The sequence below is a fragment of the Neltuma alba genome, unplaced genomic scaffold (assembly GCF_004799145.2).
Source record: "Neltuma alba isolate B1F8T4 unplaced genomic scaffold, ASM479914v2 tig00007885_pilon, whole genome shotgun sequence".
Taxonomy (NCBI): domain Eukaryota; kingdom Viridiplantae; phylum Streptophyta; class Magnoliopsida; order Fabales; family Fabaceae; genus Neltuma; species Neltuma alba.
Genome location: NW_021634892.1, coordinates 21,672 through 36,247, shown reverse-complemented (window position 1 = coordinate 36,247; position 14,576 = coordinate 21,672). Strand labels below are relative to the sequence as shown.

At 32.8% G+C, this 14,576-nt stretch overlaps 1 protein-coding gene across 1 annotated transcript; it reads left to right on the top strand.

Annotated features, from left to right (window-relative positions):
- The first annotated feature begins 11,835 nt into the window (after nt 1–11,835).
- On the top strand, nt 11,836–13,335 carry LOC114753372 (uncharacterized). The gene has a single exon (XM_028942067.1). It carries the CDS (start codon nt 11,836–11,838, stop codon nt 13,333–13,335), a length of 1,500 nt encoding a protein of 499 aa, XP_028797900.1.
- Nucleotides 13,336–14,576: the final 1,241 nt, after the last annotated feature.

Sequence of the window (14,576 nt, the reverse complement as noted above, 5' to 3'; positions counted from 1 at the left end):
GTAACAGGTCACGACATAAAGTTTGGCGGGTCTCTAATTTGTTGAAAGTCCAAGAAGCAACGTATGGTGTCCCAGTCACTTAGCTGACCCGCATGCTAAGAGACCTTGGAGTAAGAGCACCTGAATCAATTTAGGTATTTTGTGATAGTAAAGCCAGCACCACCTCCGATTTTTAATATAGAAACTAACTGACTAATTTGAGTAGATTAAAAAAATTGATTAAGTTGGTTATTTACAATAAATAGGTGTTATCTTTCATAAAATATCATTACTAATTAAGTGTATTGGCTAGAACTACTATTATTACAAAGACTATTTTGAAAAAAAATTAGATAACTATAAGAGACAAAATGGATTGAGATCTTATATTTAGGACCAAAATAAAAATCAAACGACCTTTTATATTAAGGACTGGAAGCAATACAATACAAATTACAAACAATCCTATGTTTCACGAGAAGACAAAGCATATTGAGATCACGTGTCACTTTGTCCGATATTCAGGAGTTGTTAGTTTGTGGCATGTGAGCATTAAGGATTAACAAATGTGCTTACTAAGTGATGATGCTTTTGTCGTTAAAGCACTCAATTAAACTAGGTCTCAATTAATTTGTAGTTCAGAATCGACCTAGGTCATTACTTCCAAGGAGCAAGTTATGGGTTTCTTTAGGTAAAAATTCAGGTGATTAAAAAAATACACTAAATTGGACCTAAACTAAAATGCAAAATTCTAATTCTAAATGGAAAATGCAAACGTCCTAAAATCTATATGAAAATTAAATTAAACTAAATGAATGCAATGCAATTTTTGGGGGGGTTTTTTGAAGGAAAATAAAAATAATGAATAAAGAGAATTAATCAGAAAGCAAAGAGAATTAGCAAGAAAAAAATTCAGAGATTTCTCTTCAGGTACGATAGAGGGAACAACTTAGGATTCGCATGAATTCAACCTCATAACCTTAATCAGTTAATTAGACCAAAAGGAGGTGATAAGAGAGTGGAATTAATAAACTTAATTACCTACTTGAAATAAAGGAAACCCTTAACTTCAAAAACCCTTAAACCATTAGAGAACTCATAACAGTGTAAAGTTGGTTAATTAAGCTTATTAAAACCAATGAAAATAATTCAAATTAATTTTGGAAATTATGTTTGAAATTATCCAATTAAACAATCAGATAACCAACCAACTTAATTAAACAATTAAGAGGCAAAAGAACCCAAATTTTGCAATTCAAACCACATTGATAACTAAACTCATAATGAAAACTCAATTATAAATTCAATTAACAATGTAAAGGTTCTAAACATAAATTCCAACAAGTATCTTGACACAAATAAGATCCAAATATCAATTTAATCCAAGAATAAAATTGACAATTTAGAACTAAATTGTCTCAACAAAATTACAACTTGAACTCATTTAAAACTAAACAATTTCAAGTCCTTGAATTAGAAAGATAAATGGAATATCACTCCCTTGTAGTCTTCAAGTGCTAGCCCAAGGCTCTAGTCTCCTTCATGCTCCTCCCAAATTGCCTCCCTAACAAGCTTAAGCCTCCATGAAAATTATCTTCCCTCTAAATTCATTAGATGCCGCAGCCATGAGGGGTGAAGAAGAGAAGATAATGCTTCGTGGAGATGAAGTGGATTAAGAAAGAAGAGGACGTGGATTATGTTGGTGAAAGAGGATGGTTATTTAATTGGTGGGTTTGCTTGACGTGAATGAGGGGGAGGAGAGTTGGCGTTGAAAAATTGATGTCCGTGCGTGAGTCAATGAACAATGGAAAAGAGGTATCCTTAGGCGTGAATATGGGATCAATGATTAAGGGGTATTAGGCGTTGAATTGTGCGTTAATGAATGGAGATGGAAGTGTGTTGCTCGCCTGAATCAATGGAGAATGGAAAGTGTGTTATTTAGGCGTGCCTCCCTCCTCCAAAAATAAGAAAAATAGTATAATGAGAGAAAAGGAAATTTTTGTGGATCCAAAGCTCAAACCCATTAGTAATTAATTGACCCGCTGGATATTAGCTATTGGATTGTGCTTAGATTCCAAGAAACAATCTTGCACCATTGGATCTCCTATATGCTCTTTCTTGACTTACAAGATTTTAAGTGTATCCATTAATGTAGATTATATCCAAGTATAATCAAAAATAAAATATTAAATCTACATAAAAATTAGGCAAGAAATTGTAAAACTTTCTAAAAATAATCTTTCTAAAAATATGAGACTTGTTTTCAAGGAAATAGAAAAAAATTAATTCCAAGTCAAAAATAGGAAATCACAAATATTTATATTTTTAATCCAAAATCTCAATTTTTATGCAAAATCCAAAAATCAACTAATTAATCCAATAATGCATAAAAAGTTCATTTAAACTCAAAATTATCATTTAAATCCTAAATTATTGTGGGATAAAATTTATAAAAATTGGACTTTATCACTAAGGCACATGGAAAAGAGGATCATGAGAGATTGACAAGCAAGTTGGGTGCCCTAAACAGGTATAGCCCCCAGCTTTTTTTGAGTACCAAAAATGAAAAAATTAGGCTGAGGGGGGGGGGGGGTAAAATCCCAAACAAACATTGTCACGCAAGGCCTTAAAATTTGTAGGACACGAATTCAGTTAGGCAATTTTCTTGAATACATGTTTTTGCAAGAGCATCTGCAGCTGCAAGCTTGAAGGGGAGTGTCAGGAATATAATTTGGATGGTAGTATTGTTAATATTGTTTTTTAAACGGTATTGCTTTTTTTTTAGCTAAAGACGAGTATTTTTTTTATTGGAGGCAATCCTATTAGAGGTACTATTAGGCACTAAATGTTACTCCCAACCAAAATTCAATCCTTGATTCAACATGTTGTGAGGAACTAGCTTCTTCTACTAGATCCAACCTTATTAATTGTATTATTAATATTAGCAAAAACTCATATGACAATCCTTGTAGTTTTACCCAATTTTAAATTAGGTCCCTCTTGTTTTTTTTCTTTTTATGAAATCCTTATAATTTATTACATTAAATAAGCAAGTCCTTCTGTTAAAAATACTCCCAACACCGTTAATGCTATGTGGCATGGCATTGAAAACGTTGCATGAACTTGCTTTCTCTTCTTCCATGAAAAGCTTGCGACTCTCTTTCTAATCAATCAATGGCCAACCACATAAAACCAAGTCAAATTATAAAATGACAGAACGATATCGAACTCTTATAATCATCAATCGACCAACGATTGTTTGCAACATGGATAGCTCCAACGCCTACGATCGTTTGCAAGAACTGAAGGCCTTCCACGAATCTAATTCTGGTGTTAAAGGCCTGGTTGAATCAGGAATCACGAAAATTCCTCGAATTTTCATACGGCCACTGGAGTAGATCGCTGGCAATGAAGGTCTCCGGAGTGAAAGAGGTCAGACCCAGTTCGAGATACTGGTGATAGACCTCAAAGACATGGTCGCCACTGGAGGGGATCATGTTGATGATGATGTGGTCGGCAAAGTCCGGTGTGCTGCCGAGGCAGTGGGGTTTTTCCAGGTGGTGGATCATAGGGTACCCATGAAGCTGCTGGAGGAGATGCTAGCGGCGGCGCGGGAGTTCCACAAGCTGCCAAAAGAGATAAAGATGGAATACTACAGCAGGGAGGAGAAGAGGAAGGTGAAATTGAGCCCAAACATGGTAGATATGCAAATGGAAATCCAGTCAATATGACAAATTTCATTATATACAGCTGCATATTCTTTTTTAAAAATTTTAACAAAAAAAACTACCTTCATTTATTACTTAAAAAAATTTGCTTAACATATATAAATTATAATACATCATTTCTTAAAAGCTTTCGACAATCACAAGCCTGTCATATTGCCACTGGGGTATTTAATTCGGATTCAGGCTTAGCGACAAAATAAGGCCTTTGAAACAATGGGAAGTGGATATATAAGTAAACAAATTCATACAGTACAATAATATTAAAGGCATTTTAACCACGTAAATATGAAGCGGAGCAGCAGCACATAAAATATGGAAATGGTTTCAGGAGAGCACATTCTATACTCATCACAATTTAGACTATCCAGATCGATTTTAGATAGTTCAAATTAAATTTAAATTTTTTATATATTGTAATCAATTTTTTGTTTTGATAGATATAGAATTTAAAATAAATATAATATCATAACTAACATATCTTTAAAAAATAAATTTATCATTAAAAAAATTTATTAAAAATTTTAAATCTAAACCATCCATATTAGATTTTGGATGGTTTAGATTATATTACAATGATGAGCACATGGTGCTTATCATGAAGAGTGTTTGAACCTCTTCAATGAGCTGATTCAAAATGTTATCAAGCTCCTTTAATGTAATGAATTACAAGGATTTTATAAAACAAAAAACAAAAACAAAAACAACCTGATTTAAAATCAGATAAAATTATAAGAATTGCGAGATTAGTTTTCTCTTAATATTATTATTCTGTTGCATTGGTCTATGTATTGTGTTGGGTATACTCGTGTTTATTGGGCCGAGCCCATTATCATGAGAGTCTATTATACATACTTTAATGCTGCAGTACTAAATAAAGTTCGCCTCCAAGTCTAGCATGTTAAGTTCTCACTTTCAAATGAAATTCCATCAGGGAGGTTTGTATTGGAATTAATGGCTTAACAAGGTTTTTAATTGTCGTTTTTTAAAAACATTACATATATGTATTGCTAAAATATTTTTTTTTATTTTTATAAATTGCTTTATGAGATTATAAACATTTTCTTTTGTTTTTCATTAACAGTAATTATGTTGAGTGAAATAGATTTATTTCTTGCAAGCAAAGTTTATATCCACACCTCTTTAATTAAAAATGCACAACTCCATTACTCCTTCGAGTCTTTTGATATAACTTATAAGCTACTTTTAGTTACTTTATCAGGACAAAGAAATTAGTCAAATAATTGAAATTATCTAAAAATTGTTTTAGTTCTACTATTTTTCATAACAAATGCCGTGATTTGAAAATCTATACCCTTATTACCCTTTCATTGGTGATTGATAAAAAAACGCAATTTTGGAATGTAATAATTAAACTGTTATAAGCTATTTAGCAAAGTGATTTACATTTTGAATCATAAAGATTACTAAGCATAAAAATCCCAGGGGAGTATTTTTAATACTACATTCACTCTTCAACGTAAGAATATTTTAAAAACTGTACCGATATCAAAAAATTCGATTAAAATTAGTTGTATTCTTAAATATGTCCAAAATTTTAACGAGTTTTCAATACGATTATCCTGAGGTTCATTGAATTATTGTTTTCCCATTTTAATCTTTTTCATCAAATTGATAGAGGAGATATTCAAAATAACGAAAGATATTAAGAGAAGAAAAAATAATAAATGGCTGAGAAAAATTGGGAAGATTCTCATGATATGAACTAATTCTTTGAAAAAGTTCTTATTTCAAATATCATAAAAAAGAATAAATAAAAACCAAGGTTTATATATCACTTTGTTTCTATATATCGGATAGGTCCCTTGTACCCTATTTTCACAACAAACGGTTTGGGTGCTCGTCTCATCTTTGAGAGCAGCACGGGATGGTCCAAATTTATTATTTTTAATTTTTATTTTAGGTTAAGGTGTAATTTTATTTTTGATCTTATTTTTTATGTGTAATTTTAATCTTGATTATGCAAAATTGCATCCAAAAAAAATGGGGCAAAATTGCACCTGATTAGAGGCAAAATTACACCAAAAAATGAGGGGTAAAATCGCACCTAAAAAATAAGATTAAGGAAAAATTGCACATTAGAAATAAGATTAGAGTCAAAATTGTACCTTAACCTTTTTAAAATAATTATTCTAATAGGTATAAAAATTAAAAATAAAAATAATCTCTTAACTATCTTTTTTTTAAAAATTATTTAAAAATAACAATTTAAAACATTAAATCTGGATTGTCCAAATCGATTCAAATTTAATGAGTTTGAGGGGTTTATCTCAAGGCTTTTTTATCAAAATGTTATAAACAGTAAAATTATATACCAAAATGATGCACTGTTAAAAGTATTTACTAATATACTGTACTTAAAATCATTCTTGGTAGTTGTTCTTGGCGTGAATGACTTCAGAAATCGTTCTTAGAAGCGTGAATGACTTTATAAATCATTCTTAGCGTGAACGATTTCACTTTTTGATTTTTTTTAAATCAAAAAATAAAATCGTTCATGTCAAGAACGATCTCTAAAATCGTTCATGCCAAGAACGATCTCTAAAATCGTTCACTTTTTTCCTATTCACTTCCTATGCGAGAATCTCTACCAATTTTGCATGCAAGAATCTCTGGCACTTTGCACGTGAGAATCCTATTCCCTTCCCATGAGGCTACAGCATCATATATGGTTTTATATATAACATGCTGCTCTCTCTTCTTCTTCTTCTTCTCACTTACTCCATTTTTATTATTCTCTTGTTCTGTTATTTTTTCACTCTTGCTTCCAAACACTTAACAAACTCTTTTACTGTTGCTAGTGGGTATGTTGTTTCTCTTCTATTTTTTTCTTTTAAAAAATTTGCAGCTGTGATATAGAACTTGATTTTTCATCCATACTACTCTTGATGAGTTAATATTTCATTATTTTAATTTTCAGGAGGTGAGTGATGGGTTCAACAATCTAGAATATTTGTACTCTTTTTAAGCTAGATGCCTCTTTTTTTAACGGTAAAACTATCATATGTTATATTGTTTTAACATGTTAAGATTTTGATATAAGCTTCAAATTTTTTAGTATATGATTATTATTTTTTCTTATGAAAGTATACTTCTCCAGAAGTTTAAATTTGGTAAGATAAAACTGAGAAATAATCATATATACACCCTAAATGTCAAATATGTGGTATATATTAAGTTGGTAAATAAAAAAAAAGTGTTCTACCCACTTTTAATGAACTATTACTTTCATATATTTTTTTAGGTAAAAATTGGATGTAAGTAATGAAAAATAAAAATGAATGAAGGGCACTCATAATTTTTTTTTTCCATTTTTCCTTTTCTATTCTATTTGCTATGTTGTATTTTTTAGTTGGTGATGACATGTCATGATATGAGTGTTTTGAATCAAGAGTAAAATATTCTGACTATCCTTCTAGGTTGCATCAATTACATAGATCTTCTCTTTATTTTAAAAACATACAGTTTAGTCTAATTAGTTAACACTGTTAGTAGGAGTATTTTAAAAAGATTCTAAAAATATTATTTTTAACTGAAATTTATATTAAAATAAAATTTATTTACTATTTTACTTCTGATTCTAATAAATTCCTAAATTATATTTTTATAGTTAAATTAATTTCATTCAGTTAAGACAAACATAAAAGATTTGATTAAAACTTTAACTAATAAATATATATTTAACTAAATATGTTTATAAATCTTTGTAATAAAGAAGTATTTAAAAGTTTTGAATTATAAATTTAAATAATTTATAAAATCTTTAAAATTTATATCATTTAAATTGTACAATAAATAAAAACTTTGAATTTGAAATATGTTTTTACAATTTAAAAGAAATCAAAGTAAATAATTTTTAATGAATGTGATAAACTAGAGAAAAAATCTTTATTTTTGAACTCTTCATTTCAACCAAATGATTTTGGCCTAAAAGATTTTAGTCCAATTAAATTTTTAGTTTCATGTAATAAATTGATATTTATTAAATTAAATTTTACAAAAATAATAAAATAATAAATAGGTATTATAAGGTATAAAAAAATATATGTATGCGTAAAATTAAAAAAAAATCTTGATGATATGTTAATTATTGAAATAATATTACAAGAAAGAATTTTAATATTAAAAAGATATACGTTTAATGTATTTTATATATTGCAATAATATATTAATTAATACTTGATATAAATAAAATTATAGAAATAGCAAAATAAACAAAAGGAAAAAACCTCTATTTCTTAAACTTATTTTTTATTTTAATTACAAAGAAATAATTTACAAAAAATGATTAATAGAAAAGCAACATCAGTTGAGTTTATTGAGCCATATAATGTTCGATGTCGTCAATTTCGTCGAAAGTGAATTTGATTGACAGAAAATGTGATTGTAGAAAGTTTCAAGTAAAAAAGTTTCTATGTATAGAGCCGAGAAAATGAGCCCAACCCGTCGGGCCGGCCCGTTTAGGCCTTGAAATTATGAGGGCCGGGCTTGATATTTTTCCCTTCAAATGAAAAATAAGCTCTAGAAGACTGCCCTGGAGAGCCAAGGGCTTAAAAGGGCCAGCCCTGGAGGGCCACGAGCCGGCCCATTTAAGCCCATTTACAATTTTTTTTGTTTTTTAAATTTTTTTATATAATTCTAATGTTATTAATTTTTTACATTGTTAATAATATTTCAAATATTTAGTTATTATTATCATTTTAAAATTAAATTTAGTTTTAGAGAATAATTTATCCAATTAAATTTTTAAAAAATGGGTTAATTTGGACTTTAATAATAATTTGATTTATATTATATGCGTTGATATTTTTAAACACTATATGTATATTTGATAATAGATTATTTTTATACTTATATAACTTGTGATTCTATAATTTGAATTAGAAATTCATGAGTTTCAACAACAATGTTTCTCACATTAAAGTAAAATAATAGCTAGATTGCAAAATTTAAAAGTAAAATTCTTATAAAGAAGAAAAACTTGATATTTTTGTTACGAAAAAAAAAGTATACTTATGAAGAAGAGTAATTAATTATAGTGATGATGAAGTTTCAAAAGATTAATGATAGTGTTTATTTATTACACAATTGCACTATAGATAGAACTTTTGGATGTTGTTATCCTGTTAATGAATGTTTTAGATGTTCTTGGATGTTGATGGATATTTATATATAATGATATTGTATATTTGTGACTTAATTTTATTCATATTTATGTCTTTTATTAATAATTTCATTAGTTTATTTTTATTTTTTTATAAAAATATGATAAATATAAAAAATAGCATTTTTTTCTTAAACGGGTCAAAAATCTGCGGGCCGGCCCTGAGCCCTGTAACTTAAGGGTCAGGCCTAGCAAATTGGGATATTTTTGAAATTTCAGCCCTGGTGGCCCGGCCCTTTTAAGCCTGCCAGCCCTTCAGGGCCAGCCTGGCCCTGATTCCCACCTCTATCTATGTATGCATGTCATTGCTGCTTGTGTACAAGTAGGCATAGACCATTTACAATATGTAATTCCTGTTTTTTGGCTGCAAAATTGGTAGAGATTCTCGCATGGGGAGTGAATAGGAAAAAAGTAAAATCGTTATTGGGGTAAACGATTTTAGAAATCATTTACGCCAAGAACGATTTCTGAAGTCATTTACGCCAAAAACGACTTGTGTGTAATTTGAAAGTTATTTTTGTCAAGAATAATTTTAAGTGCAGTATATTGGTAAATATTTTTAAAAGTGCAGCATTTTTTTAATATAATTTTACTGTTTATAGCATTTTAGTAAAAAAAGCCTTATCTCAAAGATGAGCATCGAAACCTATTCTATTTTTATATATCAAGAAATACATTAAATTAGTAAAATTTTTCACACTTGCCCCTATTAAACGAAGGATGTTGAAAACAAAATACGTTAAATTTTTTTATTATATTTAATAGGGATAAAATCAAAAATGGTTATTTATTATCTACAAATAACTTATATTTAAGAACAAACTTTTTTTTCGTGCAGATAACTTAGAAACATAATCGTATGAACTATAAACTACGAATACTTCCCTAAATATAATTGTACCATCAATTTCCCTTTTTTTTTTTTTTTGGCCAAGTACCAGCAATTATTCTTTAGCTATTCCTTGGTTACAATTAATTTGAGTTTTTTTCAGCAGTCCCGTGCAATTAATGCACATGGTTTCTTTTAATTCAAAAACTGACAACCATTTTCTGTTTGAAGTTCGTATATACGAACCATAATCAATGTGAATTATTTACATGAATTTTTTTCTTAAAATACTATTATAAATCATTTACAAACACTTTTTTTTTTATTTAAATGAGAGAAAAAATGAGAAAAAGAAAAAAGAAGGACATTATGGGACCCATCAAATTTTCCCCAACTTTTTCAGAGAGATCTCGAGAAGAAAATTTTTCTTTCACTTCACCATGCCATTTGCTCACTCCTCCTAATGCCATCAAGTGACTTTCACCATCATTTTCTCACTCCAACCAATCATTTCGAGTCACTTTCATAAGAATGAAAAATATATTTCTTTCAAGGGGAAAATGACAGATAAAGAAGCCTGAAATAATAAAATGCCAAAATGGGAAGCTAAGCAAATGTATTACCAGATAGGGAAGTGTTGCCTGATTTGGGATTATGCAAATGTTGCACAATTACGAAACAGCCCCTCATATGCAAACAGAAAAAGTGACCGGTGGAAGTGTGCAAGTTGTGGCGGGAGCTGGAGGAAAAAGTTGGGAGGGACCACGAACGTGGGAGCATGAACGCGCGAAGCAACAACTGAACGACGGAAGCGAGGTTAGTATTCAGTGACTATATTGTTCGCCTCTGTCTTTTGTCCCTCTCCTTTATGCGCCGGTTGATTTTCCTCTTCCCGTTGGATGGCAATGTCGTCGATGTAGGGATGGTTTTGAGGTGGAGAGGGTGGCGAAGCATGGAGACGGCATGGGTATATAGAAAGTGTGGGGAAGGACGGTGATCAGAGGGTGAATGCACGGGGAAGGAAAGATACTGAGGGAGAGGGGTTTGATGGTGTCACAAGTGGGTTAGAGTGATTAGTGTCAGATAAAGGGACAATGTTGGAGGGAGATTCAAATAATAGAGTGGATTGATTCTGAGAAAATGAAGCATTAGTGTGGACAGGAAAGAAATGAGTGTTTTGTTGCAAATTATAAGCATGAATGTGTCAAACCCTAAGTTGGTCGTGTAAGTTGATGATGATGGTATTAAGTCATATAATCACTCGACTTCTGTTATCAGTGCAGGTAATGAAGATAAATGAATTTCGAAGCTGGGTCATCTTGTGGGAAGGAGCTGTTCTGTTATTTTCATGTGGGGGGGAAATTTGTGACAAATGGTGAAGGTAAAGTGAGATATAATGGAGGTGGCGTGAGGTTAAGAAGCATTAAGGATGGGCTGACACTTGATGAATTGAGGCTAATGATATCTGAGTGGATTGGTGGTGATGGAAGAAATTATGACATTAAGTACACAGTGGCCTTTGATGAGAAGACATTGATTGACCTTCATGACAATGCTGAAATGTATAACTTCTTTCAATACAATGGGAATAGCGGTCATGTGTATGTGGCCGAAAAAAGACAAGTGGGTCCCCAACCAAGGGACAATGTAGAAATGTAAGTGGAAGTTTGTCCTAACTATTTGTTGTCATTTATGAATTTCTTCTTGTCATTTGTGTTAACGAGTCTTGTCATTATGAATGCAGAACAGAGAGATTCATGGGCATGTCACAGCAAACGGAACTGGATGCGTCTCCCATTAGTTTGTGTTGTGATTATGGCTGGCTCAGTGAAGAAAATGCTCGTGAATGTGACAATGATGAAATAAGTGGGCCCCCTAATGTGGATAAATCTATCGGAGCCGAAGATACGGATGGTAGTGAGATGGTTCATGCGGAATGGAGGGGACTTTTAACAGGAGTGGGCCAACGTTTTCCTAGTGCAGATGTATTTCGGGTGTCTGTATACAAGTTTGCACTTGCAAACAAGTTTGTGGCCAAGTATATGAGGAATAGCAAGGAATTCATGACGATAAGGTGTAAAGTTGAGGGTTGTCCATAAAAGCTATGTGCAAATCATATGGGGAAGAGTTGTGATGTGCTACGAGTGACGACATTTATAAACCGGCATGTTCATTCTGCCCAAGATAGCTTGGACGTGATGCATAGTGGAAGAGCTAGTTTGAACTCATCAATAATAATTGATGAGATGAGGGATCATGCAGACAAGCGCACTTCTGAGATAAGGAAGAGGTTGAAACGAGAGTATGGGATTGATCTAACATATAAACAGGCTTATAGAGCAAGAGAGAAGTCATTGGAAGACATATATGGCAAGCCTGAACAATCATACATGCTCATACCATGGGTATGTGAAAGGATAAAGGAAACAGATGAAAAATCAGTGGCTGAATGGACTGCTATTGGGAACCGGTTTGAGCGTGTTTTCATTGCCTACGAGGCATGCATTGAGGGTTTCTTGGGTGGCGCGAGGCATATTATGTATGTTGATGGAACTCACTTAAGCGGACCATACAAGGGGACAATGTTGTCAGCTTCAGCTTATGATGCAGATAACGAGCTGCTGCCATTTGCAATTGCAATTGTGAAGGGAGAAACACTAGATGACTGGACGTGGTTTTTCTATATGATAAAAAAAATCCTGGGTTCTGTGGAAGTAACGATTGTATCAGATCGACACAATGCTATCATCGGAGGAGTGGCATCAATCTTTAGGGGTCAAAGGCATGCCTTTTGTTATAGACACATCAAGGAGAATTTTAGTTCAGAAGTTATGAAAATGAATAAGGGGCAAACAAGGACAAATGGCCGATCAAAGGAGGATGCACTATATTTATTGGATAAAATTGCATACGCAAGGACGGATGAGAAATTTGAGGCAGCAATGGATGACATGAGATCCTTTTCTCCAAGGCTATTTGATTGGCTTATTCATCATGGGGATATAGATAGGTGGGCTAAAAGCAGGTTCCCATATAAAAGATGGGACAATATTACAAGTAATATAGCAGAATCATTCAATGCATGGATGGTGAATGAGAGAAAGCATACTGTACCCCAATTGATCTATGAGCACCGAGATAAAGTTGCAAGAAAGTTGCATGCCTCCTATGTGGCTATGACCAAATGGAAGAATTGCGTTGGTCCAAATATAGAGAGTAAGGTGCTGGATATGGTGGCTGGGTCTGACCATATGTATGCTGAAAATTATGGTGGGGGAAGAGTGAAGGTGACAACATCACGTGGAGACCATCGGGTTGATCTTGGACTACACCAATGCAGTTGCAGATCTTGGCAAATGACGGGGATCCCTTGTTCCCATGCTTGTGCTGCCATCAAGATTGTGCATGACAATGTTTATGATTATATTGATAATTGCTATAAAAAGTCATCACAAGAAAAGATTTATGCTCACAGTATGATTCCTGTGGTAACAACAGACATGTCTCACCCAAATGACTACTATAGAATAAAAAATATCAGTGAGCAAGTTTTCTTGCTACCTCCCATGACATCCCGACCACCAGGAAGGCCAAAAGTAAACAGGGATGAATCATAGTTCCAGAACAAATGGATATACCACTGTGGAAGATGCCACCAGCCTGGACACACAAGGAGGAATTGCAGAAATCCTAACCCATCATGGAGTTTCGAGTACAGTGGGGATGGGTCATTTTTTGGTGTACATAGTTGTATGCTCCGCCCTTGTCAACTTTTTTGGGACTGGAGTTGTAGTTAGGAGCTAGGTGGAGACATTTTTTAGTAAGTAAGCTGATAGAAATTTCAGTGATAACGGAGCATTAAGTGTGACTAGTATCTTAATGTCCACTTGTTGTTGAATACATGAAAGGAAGTTACTGTTATGGGGATGTTAGCTTTTGTTAATGGCGCATTACTTGTTGTCATTTTTAAATTTGTTCTGGTCATTGGCAGTGATGCTATCAGCATAAGCTGACAGCCGTGTTGAACTGATGTTGTAAAATCAGACCAGGTTATCCTTATCATTATCGCTGTCATATTCGCTTCACGTGGTGTCATTTTTAAATTTGTTCTGGTCATTTCCAATGATGCTATCAGCATAAGCTGACAGCCGTGTTGAACTGATGTTGTAAAATCAGACCAGGTTATCCTTATCATTATCGCTGTCATATTCGCTTCACTTGGTGTCATTTTCTGTTGGATACCAATAGGATATATTGAAGTAAAATTTAGTGACCTGAACAAAAAATCAAAACCAATAGCACATGTCCAATGGGGTTGTTGTCATCATCTGTTTTGGTGTGGTTAAAACCAGATTCATTCATGTCACTGGGGAATAAATTGGCATCATGGTTCTCAACTATCATACATTTATGGACACCAATCTCTGTTAACCATAACAATACACAGTAAATTTTTGGTCAACCTACAATGCACATTACATACAGCAATCTAACAGAGAACAAGTGAATTATGACCCTAACATTGAGACACCTAAGACCGACGCCTTTTCTTGGACTTTGTGCTCTTGGTTGGTTGTGGTCGTCGAATAAGGGTCAATGCCTCGTCACGTTTTTCATTCTGTTCATGATTCACCAACCACCATGTCAGGTCACGACGAAAGCCAGCAACTTCTTCCTCTGTGTAGGTAAGGGTCACACCAGGTTCCCATCTTCTCAGCCACATCATGCAGTGCACCCCACAATCCCTCCTGTGGACGCAACAATATCATCACAGTTAGTTAACACATCTGACATGTGCATTTACCACACAGAAATCGAATTTGACAAAACTGACAGGTTATTCTGCTGGGGAACTTCT

Excerpts from the sequence above, each read along its gene's own strand:
- LOC114753372 (XM_028942067.1), top strand. The coding sequence starts at position 11,836 with ATGGGGAAGAGTTGTGATGTGCTACGAGTGACGACATTTATAAACCGG.